General features: G+C 39.1%; 1 protein-coding gene across 2 annotated transcripts in view; it reads left to right on the top strand.

Moving 5' to 3' along the window:
* Nucleotides 1-22888, top strand: part of LOC101410765 (lipase member K) — a 61021-nt gene that overhangs the window by 17138 nt on the left and 20995 nt on the right. For both annotated transcript variants that reach the window (XM_058298839.2, XM_058298838.2), the window contains one exon: nt 21519-21630. In XM_058298839.2, the coding sequence (XP_058154822.1) occupies nt 21526-21630 (105 nt within the window). In that variant the 5' untranslated portion in view covers nt 21519-21525. The remainder of the gene's footprint in view (nt 1-21518; nt 21631-22888) is intronic.

Raw genomic sequence — 22888 nt, 5'->3', positions numbered from 1 at the left:
AATTTAATAAGGCCTGTATCCATCATTGCAAGATCATGCAGAACACTTTCTTTGCCCCCTGAATACCACCTCTTCCTCCCCTTGGGGCTCACGGTGACCACTGGGCTTCACTCCTTGAAGGACAAGATTCATAGATACTTGCAACAATGCCAAGGGCTTGACACACTAGTCTGTCCTCCCTTATTAGAAACTGCCCATGCTCTTGAAAGACACCCTCCCTCTGTTTGAGAACATATTGGGCCTCCTCAGTATGGGAGTCTAACTCATTCCCACTCATTATGTGGGTCTCCCCCAGTGATACAACATACTATGAGAAAATGATCACTCAAACATTCTCAAGACTGCCCCAGTGCACCTGTCCCAATGTCCCCCCATCCAACAGTAATCTTCCCTTACCATATTGTCAAAAGAGTTTTCTCAACATTGTAGTTTCAACCATATACCCACAAATCCCCAGTGTTCACCTGTTCCCTCCCCAACCCTCCCCCCAGTTCCATGGACTGTCCAACTTATCCCCCCATCCTAACCCCCGTCAAGCTTGCACTGCTCAACCCAAGAGTATCCCTTCACCCCTGTCATTTCCCTCCACTGCACAACAATTCACTTCCATCTTATAGATTTTGCATTTTTGGGCATTGGCACACAGCCTTCTTCTCCGTTCTATTTCTTGTAAACCTGACTTCCAGACTCTAGCTCTCTGAGTCAGCTCAATTTGCTTAATTCATATCAGAGAGATCATGTAATATTTGTCTTCCAATGCCTGGCTTGCTTTACCCAACATAAGGTCCTCAAGATTCATTCATGTTATCCTGTGTGTTAGTACTGTTTTCCTTCCTATAGCTGAGTAATATTCCATTGTGTGTATATACCACATTTAGTTTATCCATTCATCAGTTGATGGACATTTGGGTTGATTCCAACTTTTGACAATAATGAATAATGCCACTATGACCATTAGTGTGCATATATCTGTTCGTGTCTTTGCTTTCAATTCTTCTGGGTATGGCAGATCTATAGTTAGTTTTTTGAGGAACCTCCAAGCTGTCCACAATGACTGGATCATTCTACTTTCCCACCAGTGGTGGATGAGGGTTCCATTCCTCTACATCCTCTCCAACAGTCCTGTTTTTTAATGGCCACCAGTCTAATGGGTGTAAGACTGTATCCCATTGAAGTTTTGATTTGCATTTTCCTAATAGCTAGTGATGTTGAGCATCTTTTCATGTGCTTTTTAGCCATTCATATTTCTTCTTTGGAGAAGCATCTGTTCAAAACACCTGCCCATTTTTTTAATGGGTTGTTTGTCTTTTTATTTTCAAGGTATAGGATTTCTTTATATATGCCGGATATTAGGCTCCTATCAGGTATATGGTTACAAAGTATTTTCTCCCATTAGGTAGGCTGTCTTTTCACTTTCTTGACTATTTTAACTTTGAGGAGGTCCCATTTATTTATTTTTTATTTCACTGTTCATGCTTTGGGTGTGAAGTTCATGAAGTCATTTCATATTACAAGATCCTGTAGATGCTTCCCTACATTATCTTCCAAGGTCTTTATGGTCTTGGCTCTTAAATTTAGATCTTTGATCCATTTTGAGTTGATTTTTGTATAAGTTGTGAAATGGTGACCCTCTCTCATTCTTTTGGATATGGATATCTATTTCTCCAAGCACCATTTGTTGAAGAGACCATTCTCTCCCGGTTGAGTGGGCTTGGTGGCCATGTCAAATATCAGATGAGTGTATATGCAAGGATCTATATCAGAACTCTCAATTTGGTTTCATTGGTCAGTGTGTCTATCCTTGAGCCAATACCATACAGTTTTGACCACTGCAGCTTTGTAGTATGTAGTATGTTTTAAAGTCAGTTAGTGTGGTTCCTCCAATTGCTTTTTTTTTTCTTCAATATGTCTTTGGCTATTTGGTGCCTCTTGTCCTTCCAAATAAATTTCATAGTTTGTGTAATTCAGTGAAAAATGCTGTGTCGACTTTTATTGGGATTGCATTAAACCTGTAGATAGTTTGAAAAGGATAGACATCTTCATGCTATTTAGTCTTCCTATCCATGAACAGGGAGTAGTCTTCCATTTATTTAAGTTTTTTATTTCCTTTAGCAGTGGTGTGTAGTTTTCAGTGTATATGTCATTTACATATTTAGGGAAATTTATTCCTAGGTATTTGATTTTTTGGTTACTATTGTAAATGGTATTCTTTACTTGATTTCCTCCTCAGATTGCTCATTATTGATGTATAGAAATGCTACTGATTTTTGCAGATTGATCTTATAAGCTGCGACTTTACTGAACTCATTTCTAAGTTCTAGAAGTTTGTTGTAGATTTCTCAAGGCTTTCTACATATAGGACCATGTTGTCTGTAAGCAGTAAAATTTTTACTTCTTCCTTTCCAATCCAGATGCCTTTTATGTCTTTTTCTTGCCACAGTGCTCAAGCAAGTGCTTCTAACACAATGTTAAATATGAGTGGTGATAGTGGGCATCCTTGTATTGTTCCCAGTCTTAGAGGGAAAGCTTTTAGGATTTCACCATTGTGTACGATGTTAACTTTGGGTTTTTCATATATACCCTTTATCAAGTTCAGAAAGTTTCCTTCTATTCTTATCTTTTGCAGCACTTTTATCAGGAAAGAGGGCTATATTTTGGCAAATGCTTTTTCTGCATCTATAGAGATGATCATGTGATTTTTTTCTTTTCATCTGTTTATGTGGTGTATTACATTGATTGATTTTCTTATGTTGAAACATCTTTGCATGCCAGGGATGAAACCCACTTGGTCATGGTGTATAATTCATTTAACATGTTTTTGAATATGATTAGCAAGTATTTTGTTTAGGATTTTAGCCTCTATGTTCATTAGAGAGATTGGTCTGTAAATTTCCTTTCTTGTGGTGTCTTTGTTGGGCTTTGGTATTAGGGTAATATTGGCATCATAGAATGTGTTAGGCAATGTTCCTTCTATTTCTATTTTTTGGAAGAGTTTCAGGAGGATTGGTGTTAGTCCTTTCTGAAATGTTTGGTAGAATTCACCTGTGAAGCTCTCTGGTCCTGGGATCTTCTTAGTTTGGAGGTTTTTGATGACTGACTCAAATCTCTTTACTTCTGATTGGTCTGTTGAATTCATCAATTTCTTCATTCATCAATGTAGGCTGCTTGTTTGTTTCTTAGAATTTGTCCATTTCCTCTAAATTACCCTTCAGTATCCTCTTATGATACTCGTTATTTCTGTGGGGTCAATGGTGATATCCCCTTCCTCATTTCTTATTTTGTGTATTTGCATCTTCTCTGTTTTTTTCTTTGTCAGTCTAGCTAAGGCTTTGTCAATTTTATTGATCTCCTTGAAGAACTTGCTTTTGGTTTTGTTTATTTTTTCTAGTGCTTTCTTATTTTAAACTTCATTTTGTTCTGCTCTAATCTTTATTATTTCCTTCTTTCTGCTTACTTTGGTGTTAGTTTGTTGTTCTTTTTCTAATTCCTACAAGTGTGTAGTTAGGTCCTCACTTTTAGCACTTTCTTCTTTTTTCATATATGCATTTATGGCAATGAATTTCCTTCTCAGTACAGCTTTTGCTGCAACACACAGGTTTTACTATGTTGTGCTATCATTTTCATTTCTTTTAAGGTAGTTACTGTTTTCTTTTGAAATTTCCTCCTTGACCCACTGTTTGTCTAAGAGTGTGTTGTTTAACTTCCATAACTTTGTGCCTAGTCTGGTTCTTTGGCCCTTACTGATTTCCAACCTCATTTCATTGTGGTCAATGAAATTATTTTGTATAATTTCAGTCTTTCTGAGCTCATTGAGAATTTTTCTGTGGCCTAGCATGTGTTCTATCTTGGAGAATGATCATGTGCACTCAGGAAGAATGTACATCCCACTGTATTTGGTGTAGTGTTTTGTATATGTCAATCAGGCCCAGATCCTCTAATGTATTATTTAAAATCTTTGTTTCTTTATTGATTCTCTGTTGAGATATTCTGTCTAATGGTGATAAGGTGTATTAAAGTCCCCCACTACAATTTTAGAGACATCTATTTCTCCACTTGGTTTTTCAGTGTTTGTCTCATATATTTTGAGGCACCCTTGTTAGGTGCATAAATGTTTATGATTGTTCTTTCTTATTGAAAAATTATCCCTTTTACTAATACATAGTGTCCATCTTTGTCACTTACAATAGTTTTGCATTTAAAGTCTATTTTGTCCATTATTAGTATATCTACTGCTGACCTTTTTGGTTATTGTTTCCTTGTAAGATTGTTTTCCAGACATTCACTTTCAACCTCCTTGAATCTCCAGGTCTAAGGTAGGTTTCTTGTAGACAGCATATTGATGGATCATATTTCTTTATCCCTCCTGCCAACTGTGTCTCCTGACTGGTGAGTTTATTTAATTAATTAATTTACTTATTTTAAAGATTTATTTATTTCTCTCCCCTCCCCCTCCCACCCTGGTTGTCTGTTCTCTGTGTCTATTTGTTGCATCTTCTTCTTTGTCCACTTCTGTTGTTGTCAGCAGCACAGGAATCTGTGTTTCTTTTTGTTGTGTCATCTTGTTGTGTCAGCTCTCCGTGTGTGCCGCACCATTCCTGGGCAGGCTGCACTTTCTTTCGCACTGGGCAGCTCTCCTTACAGGGTGCACTCCTTGCGCGTGGGGCTCCCCTACGCGGGGACACCCCTGCATGGCATGGCACTCCTTGTGCGCATCAGCACTGCACATGGGCCAGCTCCACATGGGTCAAGGAGGCCCGGGGTTTGAACCATGGACCTCCCGTGTGGTAGACAGATGCCCTAACCACTGGGCCAAGTCAGCTGCCTGACTAATGAGTTTAATCCATTAACACTCAGTGTTATTATTCTCGAGGAATTACATTAGCCATATTTTCTTTGGGTTTATGTATGTCATATGTTGTTTTATATCTCTTTTTGTCATTTTAGTTGTTCTCACCCTCTCCTCCAGCTCTCTATTTCCTGTTTTTTTTCTTTCAACTTACAGAACTCCCTTTAGTATTTCTTGAAGGGCATGTTTCTTATTGGCATCATCTCTTAATTTCTGTTTATCTGTGAATATTTTGTACTCTCAATCATTTTTTAATGTCAGTTTTGCTGGATAGAGAATTCTTGGCTGGAATTTTTTTCCTTTAGTACCTTGACTATGTCATACCACTACCTTCTTGCCTCCATGGTTTCATATGATAAATCAGCACTCAATCTTATTGAGCTTCCCTTGTATGTGATGGTTCTCTTTTCTCTTGCTGCCTTCATTAGTTTCTCTTTGTCTTGAGCATTGGACAGTTTGACAGGTATATGTCTTGGAGAAGGCCTGTTGGGATTTATATTGTATGGGACGCATTGCATTTCCTGGATATATACATCAATCTCCGTCAATCAGGTTGGGAAGTTTTCTGCCATTATTTCATCCAAACACTCCTTCTGTCCCCTTTCCTTTCTATTCTCCCTCTGGTATGCCTATAATGCATATGTTTGTGCATTTTTTATCATTGTTCAAATTCCTAAAACCCTGTTGGAGGATTTTTTTCTATTTTTTTATCTATCTGTTTTACTATCTGTTTGATTTCAGATGTACTGTTTTCCACATCACTAATTCTTTCCTCTGCCTGTTCAAATCTGCTGTTATGTGCTTCCAGTGTATTTTTGATTTCTTGGATTGTACCATTTATCACCATTATATCCATTATCTTTTTATGTATGTTTTAAATTCTTCAGTATGTTCTCCCAGTGCCTTTTTAATATCCTTAATCTCTTCCTTCATTTCATTAAACTTGTCCATGGTATTTGTTTGGACAGCTTTGATTAGTTTGTCAATGTTCTGTATCTCTTCCTCTCTTCATGGTTTTTAGTTTGTTCATTGGACTGGACCATGTCTTCCTGTTTCTTAGTAGGTTTGTAATTTTTTGTTGCTCTCTGGTCATCTTTTTATCTTGATGGGTTTATTCAGTTGATTAGCATCTCTCTCTTCTCTAGGATTTTATTTAGCTACTATTTTTGTGTGTATCTTAGATTTTCTCTTTGACACTTTGTTCTTGTTCTATTTCCTTGCTGATTTGTATGCTTCCTTGAGCAATTTATCTTTTTGTCCAGCTCCCTCAGATCGATGCCCTGAAGCCTCCTGCACTCAGGCAGGATCTTACCCCCACTCAGCCATTTTTGGTGAGAGAGATAGTGAATGCACACATAAACTGATGCCATCTTGCCACCTACCCCTCAGATATTCTTTATAGCATCCATAAAATGATCTTTCCAAACAGGTTCTCTGCACTGTGACTCATCTAAGCCAAAGCTGGCTTTCCTATTCTCATTAACACACAACTGTTCAGTCTAATGTTGGCCTTTTGCTGGTATCTAAAACTGCTTTGTATTTGCTTTTCCATGTACTCTTCAGCTTATTTTCTTTAGAAGGATTACCCCTATTTAGTAGCCCTTTGAAACCAAAATGTTTATATATTTCTTCCTGCTATGGGGATGGGATGAGAGAGAGAGAAGGAGAGAGAGAATCTTTGAGAAGGTGTACTGCAATACTGCAATGGTTGGTAATTTCTCTTTCTTGTGAATAAAGATAATCTCATCTTTGAGAATGAGGAAGCTGGAAAAATGAACAACTTTGAAAAAAGTAACATTTTATAGTAGTTTTCTACCACTGCAAAGTCTATGATATGTAACCATTCTGATAGTCATTCAAAAAAAATTAAAATGATACATGGAATGTTCCACCACCACACAGGAGAATCTGTGTGACTTGTAGCTGAGTCCAGAGAATCTTTGGGTCAAACCAAATCGAAAAAAATCTCTGTGTCATCAATTACCAGCTATGTGAATTTAGCCAGTTACCTATCCTCTCTTTGCTTCAGTTTTGCATTCTGTTAAAAACAAGAACAACAACAAATAGAGATATTAATGTTTCTACCTACCAATAAGGTTCTTTTGTGAATTAATTCATATAAATCCCTTTTAAAAGTGCCTGATACATAGTAGGCATAACATAAATACTTATAATTATAGATATTAAAAATGGTAGTTGTTATTTTAACTACTCCCCCCTATTTTTTTTAAAAGATTTATTTATTATTTATTTAATTCCCCTCCTCCCCCGGTTATCTGTTCTCTGTGTCTATTTGCTGAGTCTTGTTTCTTTGTCCACTTCTGTTGTCATCAGCGGCATGGAAAGTGTGGGCGTTGCCATTCCTGGGCAGGCTGCACTTTCTTTCATGCTGGGCGGCTCTCCTTACAGGGCGCACTCCTTGCGTGTGGGGCTCCCCTACACGGGGGACACCCCTACGTGGGGGACACTCCTGCATGGCACTCCTTCCTTGCGCGCATCAGCACTGGGCATGGGCCAGCTCCACACGGGTCAAGGAGGCCCGGGGTTTGAACCTGGGACCTCCCATGTGGTAGACGGATGCCCTAACCACTAGGACAAGTCCGTTTCCCATCCCCCTCATTTTAATTATGACTACTAATAGTGTTTTTATTGCTCATGCTAGAAGAAGAGAGAGATGATTTTGAATGTAAGAAAATATATCCCTGAAGGAAACATAATGGTTTTATGAACTACCAACTTTCTATCATAGCCACGCCATTGATCTATTAGTATAATTGCATGTCTAATCCTTTCCTGCCAGGATCATTCCCAAAGGGGAAACTAATATAATTATGTGCAAAAGATATATCTGAAATAGAAATCAACTTGAGTAATATATATCCAGTGGTAGCATGTGCAGATGAATGCATTTGGCTCTGTGACCTGTCAGTTAAATGAGAGTCTTATAATGATCAAATGTCTACTACTTGCCAAATACTAAGACAAGTTCTCTTTTGGAAACTAGACCTAGAAATCTTCCTCTAAAATGAGAATGGAGAGGTGAAATAAAAAGCAGATTGTCAAGGTATTTTATTGTTCAACAATCAAATTAAATTTCAACTAAGAAGAAAATGAAAGTGCAATTCCAACTAATGATCTTGGTGGGGGAGACATGTCTGGTTGTTTCCTTAGACATTGTAAATCAGATTGCTTTTAAGAAGAGTGAGGACAAAAGTTATGTACTAAGGTGGTGGCAGAGTGAGGAGCTCCTGGAGTCAGCTTGTGCTACAGGGCAGTTAGTAATCACCCAGAGTTATCTAAAACACCTATTTGGGGGCTCCAGGAGACCAGAAGAACATCCTGCAACATCCTTGAAAATATAGAAGGAGGAGACTGCCCATCTGCAGAGAGGATTCATGAGTAGAGCCCTCTCTGCTGCAGAGATCTGTGCCTGTGGTGCAAGCCACCTTGGGAAATATTCCATGGCAGGGGTTGGAAGTTCCATTTCCCAAAAAAATGGGGGAGGAAGATATCGTGTGGCATTAACTTCAGCTACTGATTAATAGATTTGGTGGGCTAAATATAATACTAGAAACAATTAAACTTTGAGCCTGTCCAGGTCAGAAGGAGGCTGGAAGAAACCATTTTGACTCTGCCCCTGGCATGAGGGGCAGCAGAGATGATTGAAATTCACAGTGCTGGTAGGGATGGGCTTCTTTCCATCCAGATTGGATTGCAGCTGGGAGGAAGCTGGGGGTACCTGCACCTCTCTGGGAAACCACAAGACACACTGCAGAGGCCAGTGCCCATCCTACTCTAGCAGTGCAAACCACCTCAGGAGCTATTCCATGGCTGGAATTAGAAGCTCCATTCCCCATAAGTGGTGGGCACACCAGAGGTTCCACCCCCACTCCCAGCAGGAAGGGGATCTGGTGCTACTTCAATTTACCTTAGCAACTGTGGTCATTTAGGACCCACATGGCATAGATGGCTGCCCACAACTATAGCTCCATCCCTGCCCAAAGTAGGGGAGGAAGGGGTGTGAAACTTCATCAGTCACTCCAGGCCAGCTCAACTTGGGTTATTATACATGGTTGTGACTCTGTCCCTACCCCTAACAGAAAAGAAAGGGTGGAGAATGTTCATCAATTCCTGGGGCAACATGGGCAGCTTCAGCCTTCATAGCTTACAGCACCATCTATATTCTTGACTCCTACTACACAATCAATAAGGGAGAAAAGACAAGAAAGCTCTAAACCAAAAAAAGAAACTGCACCCAAAATAAATAAGTCTACCAAGGCAGTGGCAAAAAATGCCAACAAAAAATTACTATCCATACTAAGAAACAGGAAGCTATGGCCCAGTTGAAGGAACAAGATAAGGCTGTAGATGATATAAAGGAGTTGATCCAACTAATCAGAGATGTTCAAACAAATCACCTTAATAAATTCAATGAGATGACTAAAAAGATTAAGGATATTAAGAAGACATTGGGGGAGCACAGAGAAGAATTTGAAAACATACATAGAAAAATAGCAGATCTTATGGGAATGAAAGGTGCAATAAGTGAAATTAAAAACACACTGGAAGCATATTACAGCATATTTGAGAAAGTAGAAGAAAGGTTCAGTGAGCTTGGAGGCATGCGGTCACCCCTCGGGCTGAAGTGTGGTTTACTGCCTGGCGGGGGAGCAGCCGCAGTAAGCCAGGGTGGCTGGTCGGACTCACCGCCACCCCTGAAGGGAGCTCGGCATGGGCGCAGAGTGCCCTCGGGTCTCCCCTTCTCAGCAGCCATGCTTCCGCGGCTGCCCCTCCTCCCAGATAGCATCACACGATGCCTTCTTTCTCCCTGCACAGGCGCAGGGTGGAAAATTCCAGTCTGCCCTTTTCCCCTCCCCCGACAGCAGCAACAGCCAGGCGTGGGCGGAAAAATCCATTCTGCCCTTTTCCCTTCCCCCGACAGCAGCAACAGCCAGGCGTGGGCGGGAAACTCAAGTCTGCCCTCCACCCCAGCAACAGCAGCCACCAATCCCTAAACCCTGCCCCTTCCCCCAGCAACAGCGACAGCCAATCCCTAACCACCACCCCTCCCCCGTCCAGTACCGCCCACTGACCTTTCGCCGGCAACCAATCAGAACAGGGCGTGGCTTCTACCAATCAGCCTTCCCCAGCCCCTATAAAACTGTTGCCTCTCCCTCAATAAAGTGGACTTGCGTGTTTACCTTGTCTCCGCAGTAGTTCTTCTGCCATGTGCCCTCCAGTCCTGAGAGCCCCCGACAAGGGCCTGGCCTCCCTTGTCCCCAGTTTGTCGCCTGCTTCTCCGGGCAACCCCTTCGTCGCCTGCTTCTCCGGGCGACCCCTTCGTCGCCGGCTTCGCCGGGCGACCCCGTCAGCCGAACCGCGCAACCCCTGTGAGACCGATCCCTCGTCTGCTGCCGGACCGACCCCTCGTCCCAAGTGGGACCGACCCCTCGTCCCAAGCGGGACTGACCCCTCGTCCAGAGCTGGTCTGACCCCTCGTCTGCAGCCAGACCCCACCTCTACCGACCGAGCAAGCCACTGCAGAGGCATGGCCTCTGAAAATGAACACACAAAAGCACAGATAAAGAAAAGAATGGAAAAAACTGAACAGGTTCTCAGGGAACTAAACAACAGCAAGAGACATGCAAACATATGTGTCATGGGAAACGGACTTGGCCCAGTGGTTAGGGCGTCCGTCTACCACATGGGAGGTCTGCGGTTCAAACCCCGGACCTCCTTGACCCATGTGGAGCTGGCCCATGCGCAGTGCTGATGAGTGCAAGGAGTGCCCTGCCATGCAGGGGTGTCCCCACGTAGGGGAGCCCCACGTGCAAGGAGTGCACCCCGTAAGGAGAGCTGCCCAGTGCGAAAGAAAGTGCAGCCTGCCCAGGAATGGTACCGCCCACACTTCCCGTGCTGCTGATGACAACAGAAGCAGACAAAGAAACAAGATGCAGCAAATAGACACCAAGAACAGACAACCGGGGGAGGAGGGGGAATTAAATAAAAATAAAAGAAATCTTTAAAAAAAAAATTCTATAATAAACAACAACAACAACAACAACAACAAAAAACCATATGTGTCATGAATGTCCCAGAAGGGGAAGAGAAGAGAAAGGGGGCAGAAGGAATATTTGAAGAAATAATGAAAAATTTTCCAACCCTATGGAAGGACATAGATATCTGTGTCCAAGAAGTATAATATATTCATACCTGAATAAATCTGAATAGACCACCCTGAGATAAATGCTAATCAAAATGCCAAATGCCAAAGACAATGAGATAATTCTGAGAAAGGCAGTGCATAACATATAATGGATACCCAATAAGACTAAGTGCCAATTTCTCATCAGAAACCATGCAGACAAGAAGGCAGTGATATGATATATATAAGATAGTGCAAGAGAAAAACTGCCAGCCAAGAATTTTATATCTGGCAAGATTATCTTTCAAAAAGGAGGGCAAGATTGGAATATTCACAGATAAAAAGAAACTGAGAGAATTTATAACAAAAAGACTGGCTTTGCAGGAAATACTGAAGGGAGTATTACAGCCAAAAAGAAAAGACAGGAGAGAGAGGTTTGGAAGAGAATTTAGAAATGATGACTGTATCAGTAACAGTAATTAAAAGTGTCAAATGACTGGTAAAAATAAAATTACAGATAAAACCCAAAGATCAAAATGGATGAAATAAGAACTGCCTTTACAGTAATAACATTGAATGTTAATGTATTAAACTCCCCAATCAAAAGACACAGACTGGCAGAATGTATAAGAAAATATGAGCCATCTATATGCTGTCTTCAAGATACCCAACTTAGACCCAAGGGTACAAATAAGTTGAAAGTGAAAGGTTGGAAAAAGAAATTCCAAGCATGAAGTAGCCAAAAAAAAAAAAAAAAGCCGGTGTAGCTATGCTTGTATCAGATGATATAGATTTTCAAAGCAAAACTATTAGAAACAAGGGAGGCCATTACATTTTAATAAAAGTGATGATTCACCAGGAAGAAATAACAGTCATAAGCGTATATATGCCTAACCAGGATGCCCCAAGATACATGAGGCAAACACTGGCAAAACTGAAGGGAGAAATATACATCTCTACATTAATAGTTGGAGACTTCAGCATTGGATAGAACATCTGGGCAGAGGATCAATAAATAAACAGAGAGCTTGTACAAATATGATAAATGGGCTAAACCTAATAGACACATACAGAACATTGCACCCCAAAACAGCAGGATATACATTCTTTACAAGTGCTCATGGATCTTTCTCCAGGATGAACCATATATTGGGTCACAAAGCAGATCTCAATAAGTTCAACAAAATTGAAATTATACAAAGCACTTTCTCTGATCATAATGGAATAAAGTTTGAAGCCAACAAGTGAAAGAAAAAGGGAAAATTCATATATATATGGAGATTAAACAACACACTCTTAAATAATCAGTGGGCCAAAGAAGAAATTTCAAGAGAAATCAGTAAATATCTCAAGACAAATGACAATGAGAACACAACATATCAGAATTTATGAGATGCAGCAAAGACAGTGATGAGAGGAAAATTTATACCCCTCAATGCTTACATTAAAAATGAAGAGCTAAAATCAATGACCTAACTACACAGCTGGAGGAACTAGAAAAAGAACAGTAACTAATCCCAAAGCAAGTAGAAGGCATGGAATAACAAAGATCAGAACAGAAATAAATGAAATTGAGAACAAAAAAATAATGGAGAGAATTAGCAAAGCCAAAAGTAGGTTCTTCAAGAAGATTAACAAAATTGGCAAACCCTTAGCTAGACTGACTATGAAAGAGAGAGAGAAGATGCAAATAAATGAAATAAAAAATGAAAATGGGAACATTACTACTGGCTCCACAGAGAGATCCTAAGAGGATACTATAAACAACTTTATGCCAAAATTAGACAAGTGGATGAAATGGAAATTTTCCTAGGAACATACAGAAAACCTACCCTAACCCTAGAAGAAACAGAAGACCTCAACAAACCACTCACAAATAAAGAGATTGAAAATCACCAAACAATTCCCCAAAATGAAAATTCCAGTACCAGACAGTTTCACAGGTGAGTTCTACCAAGTATTCAAAGAAGATTTAATACCAATCTTACTCAAGCTCTTCCAAAAAATTGAACAAGAAGGAACACTACCCAACTCATTCTATAAAGCCAATATCACCCTAATACTGAAACCAGATGAAGATATTACAAAAAAGAAAATTACAGACCTATTTCTCTAATGAGTACAATGCAAAAATCCTCAATAACATACTTTTTAATTGAATCCAACAACACATTAAAAGAATTATTCATCAAGATCTATTGGGTATTATATCAGGCATACAAGGGTGGTTCAACACAAGAAAATCAATCAGCATAATACACCGCATTAATAAATCAAAGAAGAAAAATCACATGCTCATATCAATTGATACAGAAAAGGCATTTGACAATATACAGCATCCTTTCTTGATAAAAATACTACAAAAGATAGGAATTGAAGAACACTTTCTTAACATGATAAAGATCATATATGAAAAGCCCACCCCTAACATTGTACTCAATGGTGAAAGACTGAAAGCTTTCCCATTTAGATCAGGGACAAGACAAGGATGGCCATTGCCATCACTGTTCTTTAATATTGTGCTAGAGATTCAGGCTAGAGCAATCAAGCAAGAAAAAGAAATAAAAGACATCCAAATTGGAAAGGAAGAAGTAAAACTATCACTATACTCAGATGATATGATCCTATATCTAGAAAGTCCTGAAAAACTACAACAAAGCTGCTAGAGCTAATAAACAAAGCTGCTAGGGCTAATAAACAAAACTGCTAGAGCTAATAAACAATTTCAGTAGAGTGTCAGGATACAAGATCAAAACACAAAATACAGTGGTGTTTCTATACAATTGTAATGCATAATCTGAGTTGGAGGTCAGGAAAAAAATTCTATTTACAATAGCAACTAAAAGAATCAGATATTTGGGAGTAAACTTAACCAAGGGTGTAAAACACTTATGCTCAGAATTCTACAATGCATTGCTAAAAGAAATTTTAAAAGACCTAAATAGTTGGAAGAATATCACATGGTCATGGATTAGAAGACTAAATATCATTAAGATGTCAATTCTACCCAAATTGATATACAGATTCAGTGCAATCCCAAAAAAATTCCACCAGCATTTTTAAACAAATGAAAAACACAATATAAAATTTATCTGGAATTATAAAGAGGCCCCAAAAAACCAGAAACATCTTAAAAAGGAAAGGTGAAGTTGGAGGACTCTCACTTCCAGACTTTAAATAATGTCACCTAGCTACGGTGGTAAAAGCAGCATGGTACTGGCATAAAGATAGACCAATGGAACTGAATTGATGGTTCAGAAACAGACCTTCACATCTATGGCCAAGTAGTTTTTGACAAGCCTGTCAAATCCACCCGCCTGGGACCAAATAGTCTCTTCAACAAATGGTGCTGGGAGAACTGGCTATCCATAGCCAAAAGAAAGAAAGAAGACCCCTATCTCACACCTTATACAAAAAGTAACTCAAAATGGATCAAAGACCTAAATATAAAAGCAAGTACTATAAAGCTCCTAGAAGAAAATGCAGGGAAACCTCTTTAAGCCTTGGTGGTAGGTGGTGGATTCTTAAACCTTACACTGAAAGCACAAGCAAATAAAGAAAATATGGATAAATGGACCTTCTCAAACTTAAACCCTTCTTTGATTTAAAGGACTCCTAAGAGTCTTTAAAAACGAGTTGGGAGGTCATCAGAGGGGTCACACTTACGCACACCTCAGCAGGATCCCAGAGACAACCAAAGTAGATACAACCCAGGTACTGGTGCTCCTGAGTGCTACAGAAACACACAGGTTCTATGGTCATGGCAGATGGCTCTGGAGTTCAGTGCCATATCAGTGGGCCCTACTTTGGAATCTGTGTTCCTGAGTGTGATGGAGTTGGACTCAGATGTGACCTTTCTACACCTGCCTCTTTTGTCACTTTTACTGAACCTGTGATTGGTGCCAGGGTTGGTATATACTCAGGGGACTTGAATCTTTGGACTGGCCATGTGCCAGCTGGGCCCTGAACCTCAGCAGAGTGGCAACTCCTACTCTCTGGTTTGTTGGACTTACCCAGGTCAGCTAACAGGGAGGTGAAGATGGTCAACCACCACATTAGGGAACCAAGAGTGCCTATAACTGCAAGCAGGAGAATTGCATCCATCATCCATATGACATCTAAGCCCCTTCTCAATATAGAGGTGGAGTGGACATCACCATCCCAGGGTCCACAGGATGGAGGAATAAAATATGGATTAGAGTGGACTTACTGATATTCTCTATAGAACTATTGTGACTAGTAATGGAAGAAATTGTAGCATTGATGAGGAGAAAGTGTTCACAGTAGCTGTTGAGGGCAGGGAGAGGGAAGAAGAGGTGTGATGTGGGGCCATTTTCAGGAATTGGAGTTGTCCTAAATGATATTGCAGGGACAGATGCTGGACATTATATATCCTGCCATAACCCACTGAATGTACTGGGGGGTAGTGTAAACTGCAATGTAAACTATTATCCATGTGGTGCAGCAGTGCTCCAAAATGTAGTCACCAAATGCAATGAATGTGCCATAATGATTGAAGAGGTTGTTGATGAAGGAGGAGTGGGGTGGGGGTGGGGTGGGGGGTATATGGGAACCTCTTATATTTTTTAATGTAACATTTTTTTGTGATCTATGTATCTTCAAAAAAAATACAATAAAAAATGAGGGGGATAGGTGGTGGGGAGTGGGGTATATGGGAACCTTGTATATTTTTTAATGTAACATTTTGTGTGATACATTAACTTTTTTTAAAAAGATAATTAAAATATTAAATTTTTAAAAAAGGTGAAAAGGCAGCCCATTCAAGGGGGAAAAATATTTGGAAATCACATATCTGATAAGTGTTTGATTTCTATTCTATATAAAGAGATCATACAACTCAACAGTAAAAGAGCAAGCAATCCAATTAAAAAATGGGCAAAAGGTTTAAATAGGCATTTCTCCAAGAGGGAAAACAAATGGCCAAAAAGCACATGAAAAAGTATTCCATATCACTAGCTATTAGGGAAGTGCAAATCAAAACAACAATGAGATATCACCTACCACGACCTAGAATGGCCATTATTTAAAAAAACAAAACAAAACAAAACAGTCAACTATAAATGCTGGAGAGAATGTGGAGAAATAGCAACACTCCTTCACTGTTGGTGGGATTGTAAAATGGGCAGCCTCTGTGGAAGATGGTTTGGAAGTTCCTCAGGAAGCTAAATATAGAACTGCCATATGACCCAGCAATTCCTCTACTAGGTTTATATGCAGAAGAACTAAAAACTGTGACACAAACAGACATCTGCTCACTGATGTTCATAACGGCATTATTCACAATTATCAAAAGATGGAGAAACCCAAGTGTCCATCAACTAATGAATCGATAAAAAAAATGTGGTATATGTCTATGATGGAATACTAAGCTGCAGTAAGAAGAAATGAAATTGGGACACATATGATAACAGGAATGAATCTTGAAGACATTATAATAAGCAAAGTAAGCCAGACACAAAAGGACAAATATTGCATGGTCTCTTTCATATGAACTAAATATGAAGAATGAAGACATGGAGTTAAAACCTAGAGTATAGGTTATTAGGAGGTAAGACGAGGGTTGAGAAGCACTACTGATACTTAATGTATGTAGAAATTTTAATTAACTTGACTGTAAAAGTTTGGAAATGGATAGAATTAATGGTAACACAGTATAGTGAGTAGCAGCTGGTTTATAAATGGAATTGTGGCTGAAAAGGGCATGTATTAGTCAGCCAAAGGGGTACTGATGCAAAATACCAGAAATTGGCCAGTTTTTATAAAGGATATTTATTTGGGGTAGGAGTTTACAGATACCAGGCCATAAGCATAAGTTAATTCCCTCAACAAAGTCTATTTTCACATGTTGGGGCAAGGTGGCTGCTGATGTCTATGAGGGTTCAGGCTTCCTGGGTTCCTCCCTTTCCAGGGTCTTGCTTCTTTCTGGGTTTACAGTTCCTCTTTTCCCAGGGCTTGCTTCTTCCTGGGCTCAGGTTTCCTGTCTTCCTGAGGTTTGCCTCTATTTCCTCTGTGTGTTTACTTCCTGGGGCTCCAGCTTAAGGCTTCAGCATCAAACTCCAACATCAAAACTCCAACATCAAAAACCCCCAACTCTGTCCTTAGCTGTGACTTTTATCTGTGAGTCTCCATCCACCAAGGGGGGGTGGGGTACTCAACACCCTACTGATGTGGCCCAATCAAAGCCCTAATCATAACTTAATAATACCCATGTACAACCAGATTACAAACATAATCCAATATCTATTTTTGGAATTCATAACCATATCAAAGTACTACAGGTAGTCTGGGAAAGTAAATGTCAATTTAAAGAAAACTAAAGAATAATCTAGGAACTGAATAACAGTGAACCCAGCAGTGGATGAGGGTGAAAATGCAAGAGTGGCCATCTATGAGCTAGAGCAGATGTACATCACTATTGCAGGGTGCTGGCAATGTTGAGGAGCATGGGAAAACTACAACTGGTATGACCTATAGACTGTGGTTAACAGTAATACTCTAATATTCTTGCATCAATGCCAAAGATGTACTGTGTTGTTAATGGGGTGTATGGAATAAGTATGCCAAGTGTATATTGTGGAAATGTTTGGTGGTAATAGTGTGATAGTATTATCTCATAATCTGTAACAAATGTTCCACCATGGTGTTTTGTGTTTGTGAAGGGGTATTGTATGGGAATTCTGCACATGTACATGATTGTTTTGTAAGTTCAACCTCTGTAATAAAAATATATTCTTAAAAGATAGAGTGGATTAGAGGAAAATACAACAAATGTAGGATAGGGACTAGAGTTAGTAGTAATATTTTGATGATGTTCTTGCATAGTTTGTAACAAATGTTTCACAACAATGTAAGGGACTGGTGGAGAGATGATGTATGAGACCCCTGTATGATGTTATGCATGTTTACTTCCTAAGTTCATAATCTTTTAAGTTCACAACACTTATTTTTTACGCATGTACATGTATGAATGATATACTCCAATAAAAATTATATTAAAAAAAAAGATATGTACTTTTCATCTGTGAGAGTTTATAAAGAAAGGATATTTCAAGGAGCTTGTTATCTCATTAAAGAGACAATACAAATGAAACAATTGAAAAATGATTTGATATTTATTGGTGTCTCATTCAGTCATTAAAAGAAAAGTTCAGAGCAAAGAGTAATAAAGAATCAGTGAGCTGAACCAAGAAAGAAAGAATTCAGGGAGATAAAGGTAGGGACATCACTGGCATGGGAAACAGTGACAAATCAGAGAAATAAGAATAAAATAAGTGTAGATACTTGTGTTTCTCAAGGTATGATTTTGGAACCATTTATATCAAGAATCACCTGAGACCACTTATTTTAAAAATACAGATATTGTAGTCTATATTTTACTTTATAATTAGAACCTCTATGGGTTAGATATGAGGAATCTAATAGTTTTAGCAAATACCCTAAGGATTCTGAGGACTACTAAAATTTGAGAGAGGAAATGAATAGAAATAACATGGCAAATGGCAAGAATAGGGATCTACTGGGAATGCTTCCTCTTCTTTTTATTTTTAATCAAATTAATTGTGGTATAATGTACATATTGTGATATACCTGCCCATTATAAGTCTGTAGGCCAAGAGTATTGACAAATAGGAAACCTGTATAACCACCACAAGATTAATGTGATCTGATTTCTAACACTTTATATTGTATTAACTTTCCTGAAATTCATATAAATATAATCATACTATATGTGTGTGTGTCTGATTTTTTAATTTTGCTCAGAATAATGTTTTTGAAAGTCATCCATGTGGTTATGGGTATCAGTAATTTGTTGCTTTTTATTACTGTGAAAAATATCATTGAATGGATACACCTATTTATCGATTATATTATTGCTGGCATTTGGCCTATGTTCAACTTGAGGCTATTGCAAATAAATGTGTTTTGCATATTTGCTTATAAATCTTTCTGTAGATATGTTTTCATTCCTCCCAGGTAAATACCTAAGACTGGAAATGCTGAATCATGTGCTGATTGTATGTTTAACTCTTTAAGACTCTCAAAGACACTGTCAAACTATTCTGCCTAGTGTCTGTATCATTTTACACTTCCATCAGCAGAGATGACAGTTCTGCTTCTCAACTTCCGTGCCAACAATTGATCTTTTCCATTTTAGCTATTATAGTAGGAGTGAAGACTATCTCTTGGTAGTTTTAATTTGCACATCCCTTGTGGAGTTGGACAGAACCAGAAATTTAACTCTCAGCTGCAGGAAGCACTCGAGTTTTCATTGTCTCTTTCCTATGCTTAACCACACAAGATAAGCTACCTTCGACTCTCCCATCTATATGGCAGCAAAGAAGTTAGAAATATAGGCTCAGCCTAGGTCTGCTGCCAGTGAAATGATCAATAGGCTGAAATCCCATTATACTGTTAAATGGCTGGAGACTGGGCCAAACAGGGATGAGCTTAAGGACCAGGATAAAGAGCAGGCTGAGATTAGGGCCTACAGAACGGGGCTGGGAGGAAATGGCTCACCAGACGCAGGAGGGCCAATGGATTTACAAGAGCTGCATCTAGTTGTAGAAGTTGATGAGTACAAGGTTTAAAACCTGCAGAGGCAAAGTCATCCCTACCCCATCGTATCTTGCTTCTTCTATTAAAGTTAAATACCCTGATTTTTTTTTTCATTTGACTCTTTACTCTTTGAGGCAGATAGGATAGTTTTTGTGTGTGTGTTTTTTTAAGACTTATTTTATTTATTTTATTTTTCTTTATTTATCCTCCCTTTCTCCAGGTGGTTCACTTACTTGTCTGCTCATTGTTTGCTCACTTTCTCCAGGAGGCACCAGTAACTGAACCAGGGACCTTGGGGGTGTCCAACAGGCTGAGCCACATCTGCTCCCTGCAGACTGTGACATCTGCTGGCTTGTGGCCTCTTCTTGTTGTGAAGGGAGTAGAGTCTAGCTCATTGTTGCAGGAGGTGACATCTAGCTCGTTGCAGCGGGAGGCAGAATCTGCTCGTCTTCATTTTGTTTTTTTTTTTAGGAGACATCGGGACCCGAACCTGGGACCTCCCATGTGGTAGCAGGCACCCAAGTGTTTGGGTCACATCTGCTTCCCTGTTTGTTTGTTTTTTAACTTCATTTCACCATTGAGGAAACTGAGACTGATCAGAGAGCCAGAAATGGAAACTGGCTTTTACATGTTTCCCAAACTAAACCACACTTAGAGCCCCACTGTGGGGTCTTTTGTACCTACATACTCTCACCAATTCTTATCTCCATCTCCACATCCTAAGTTGAGAATTTGGAGTGTAGGTACATAAAGAATGCCATCTAAAAATCAACATAAGCCCTGGGAAGATGTCTGTTTGCTATACCTGTCAGTTCCTCTTATGGGGCAATGAGGAAAAGTGGCATGAAAATATCTGTTATCTCTGACACTGTAATATCTTACAGGAAACCTGTTCTGTAGTACTGCAGTGTGTAACACTGATTTAGAGAGTTAAATCTATTGTTGATTTGATCTGGTTCTCAAGGCCAAGGGTCTCATCTTTAAACAGTAAGCACCCCTGAAATTTATAATCTTCTCTCTTCTTTGACTAATGTCCTGATATATATTAGTGTGGACTAGCATTGTGTCAATGTGGGACACATGAGAAGGCAATATTTACTAGGGGGCTGTTGCAGAAACCAGTCATAGAAATTAGAGGACTCTTCAAAAGATTCATTAAAAAGGGTACCTGTTTCAGCCAGACTTATGCAAAAATTACAGTTAATATTGTGGGGCATAAATAGGGCAGGGCGGGTAAGGAAACCCCTGGTGAGAAGTCCTTAAAGAGAGGCTGTTTGGTTTGGACCTGCCACTCCTTACAAAATGGAGCAGACTACTCTTGCCTAGGTGTGAATGCACAGGTGAATGTAAAAAAAGGCAGCTGAATGAGCCCTATGCCATGGTTATAAAAGGCAACCTGTCCCGACTTGTGCATCTGCATGCCTCTCTTGGAGGCTAGGATTTCAGCTCTTCCTACTAATATATAGGACAGTTTTTAACTTTCTATATTTATCTTAAGTTCATTGATTTTACTAATTTTAAAGAGTTCTAGATTAACCTTTTAGATTTTTTTCAGGGTAATCTTGCTAATTGAGAATAATAATAAATTTCCCTACTTACACAATATCTCCTATTTCTGATTTACTGTGTTAAGTATTTCCGGAATACTGCTAAATAAAAATGAGAATGCTTACAAGTAATTTTTAGCACAATTTTATAGTTAACTAATGGCACATTAACATGATGTCATGTATACCCATGCTCATATCATGTCTCCCAAAACTAATGAACAAATACTTCAGATTTTTCATGGAATGAGTCTTGAATAATTAAGTAATACTTGTTGAAGTGTAACCTGGAAACATGTTTCTGAAATCTCCCACAGTGGTGTTATAAATAGATCACATCTACTTTGACTTTGTAGAATTTCTCTTTGATGACAAATATATTAACATTTCCTTTCTCAAGCAGACCCCAAATGTGGCAGCTTTTAGCAGCAGCATGCTGGATACTACTTCTTGGACCTTTATATGGTTGTAATGGGAAAGGAAGCAACACAAATCCTGAAGCTAAAATGAATATTGTAAGTTATTCATTAAGAAAAAAACCATTAACACAAAGAATTATTAATTTGGAAATAATCTGGTGTGACTGCCTGGTTTTTGACAATTTCTCCAGGGACCAAGTTGGTGCTTCCTTCCCTGTTGGGACAGTAGCATTCCCTCTCCTGGTGGCTTGAGTTGCTGCCTGATGATACAGGTCTCCTGAAAAGAAGGGCCTTGATTTCATACTAGTGATCTCTTCAGAGTATCCTTGAGGCTTTTTGTAGAGCAGTTTCTTTGATATTGTGAGGATGATTTTATTAATTTGGTTTAATTAGCCAGGGCTCATTTCTGTTGCTTATAACTAAATGTATCTCAACTTAGGCAGAAATTCATACCAGAAGTGCAAAGGAATAGTGCTGGACACCCCTCTCTCCCAAAATAGACAATGACAAATGTCTACCATAAGCTTATTCCAATGGGATGGTTCACTATTGATGTTCTTCCCACATCCAAACTTGTATTAGAACTTTAAGAAGATTGGAAATGTCACAGGTTTCAATTAGTGTCTTCTTGTTCCTTTCTCCAAAGTATTTGGCAAATAGCCCTAATCTCTGGCCACACTGCTGAACTCACAGTCTGTGAATATATGTCCCCAAAGCCAAAACGCCCAATTCATACCATGTTCACACACATTCTTTTCCTCCTTGGTCTGAGTGCTGCTTGGCTCTTTCTAAAATTATAATAAGAATAACAAATACAGATATTTTTGGCAGGTGCTGTTTAGATACTTTAAATATAATCCTCAAACCAAATTTGTGAGGAGATACTATTATTATCTCTACAGTTGAGGGAAATGAAGCACAGGAATTTAAGTACCTTGTCCAAAGAGCTTAAAACTCAGTGCCGTGCATTCTTGTCTCTAGATTCAGGCCTCTTAAGCACTGCCCTATGCAGTCCCATGATATATATACCCATTTTGTGTATCTGATGTGGACAAATGTACAATTTTGTGGCAAGGGCATAGACTTTGGTACCAAGATTACTTTAGCTTTAATCTTCATCTCTTTCTAGTGTATAACCTTGGATAGATTATTAATCTTCCTGAACTTGAATTTTTTTCCAACTGTGAAATTGGTACAATTCTACCTCAAAGAACTATTGTAAAGATTAATGAGACAGTTGATGTAACCATCCTCCATGTAGGTGACCAATAAACACAGTTCCCTTCTTCTTTGTATATCTGTAGATGGGGCATCTTCTATCTGGCTCACATACTCACACAGATCCACTCTCCAT

Source organism: Dasypus novemcinctus, chromosome 6, assembly GCF_030445035.2.
Source record: "Dasypus novemcinctus isolate mDasNov1 chromosome 6, mDasNov1.1.hap2, whole genome shotgun sequence".
Taxonomy (NCBI): domain Eukaryota; kingdom Metazoa; phylum Chordata; class Mammalia; order Cingulata; family Dasypodidae; genus Dasypus; species Dasypus novemcinctus.
Note: the sequence above shows the minus strand (reverse complement) of the source record. Positions and strands in the feature narration are given on the sequence as shown.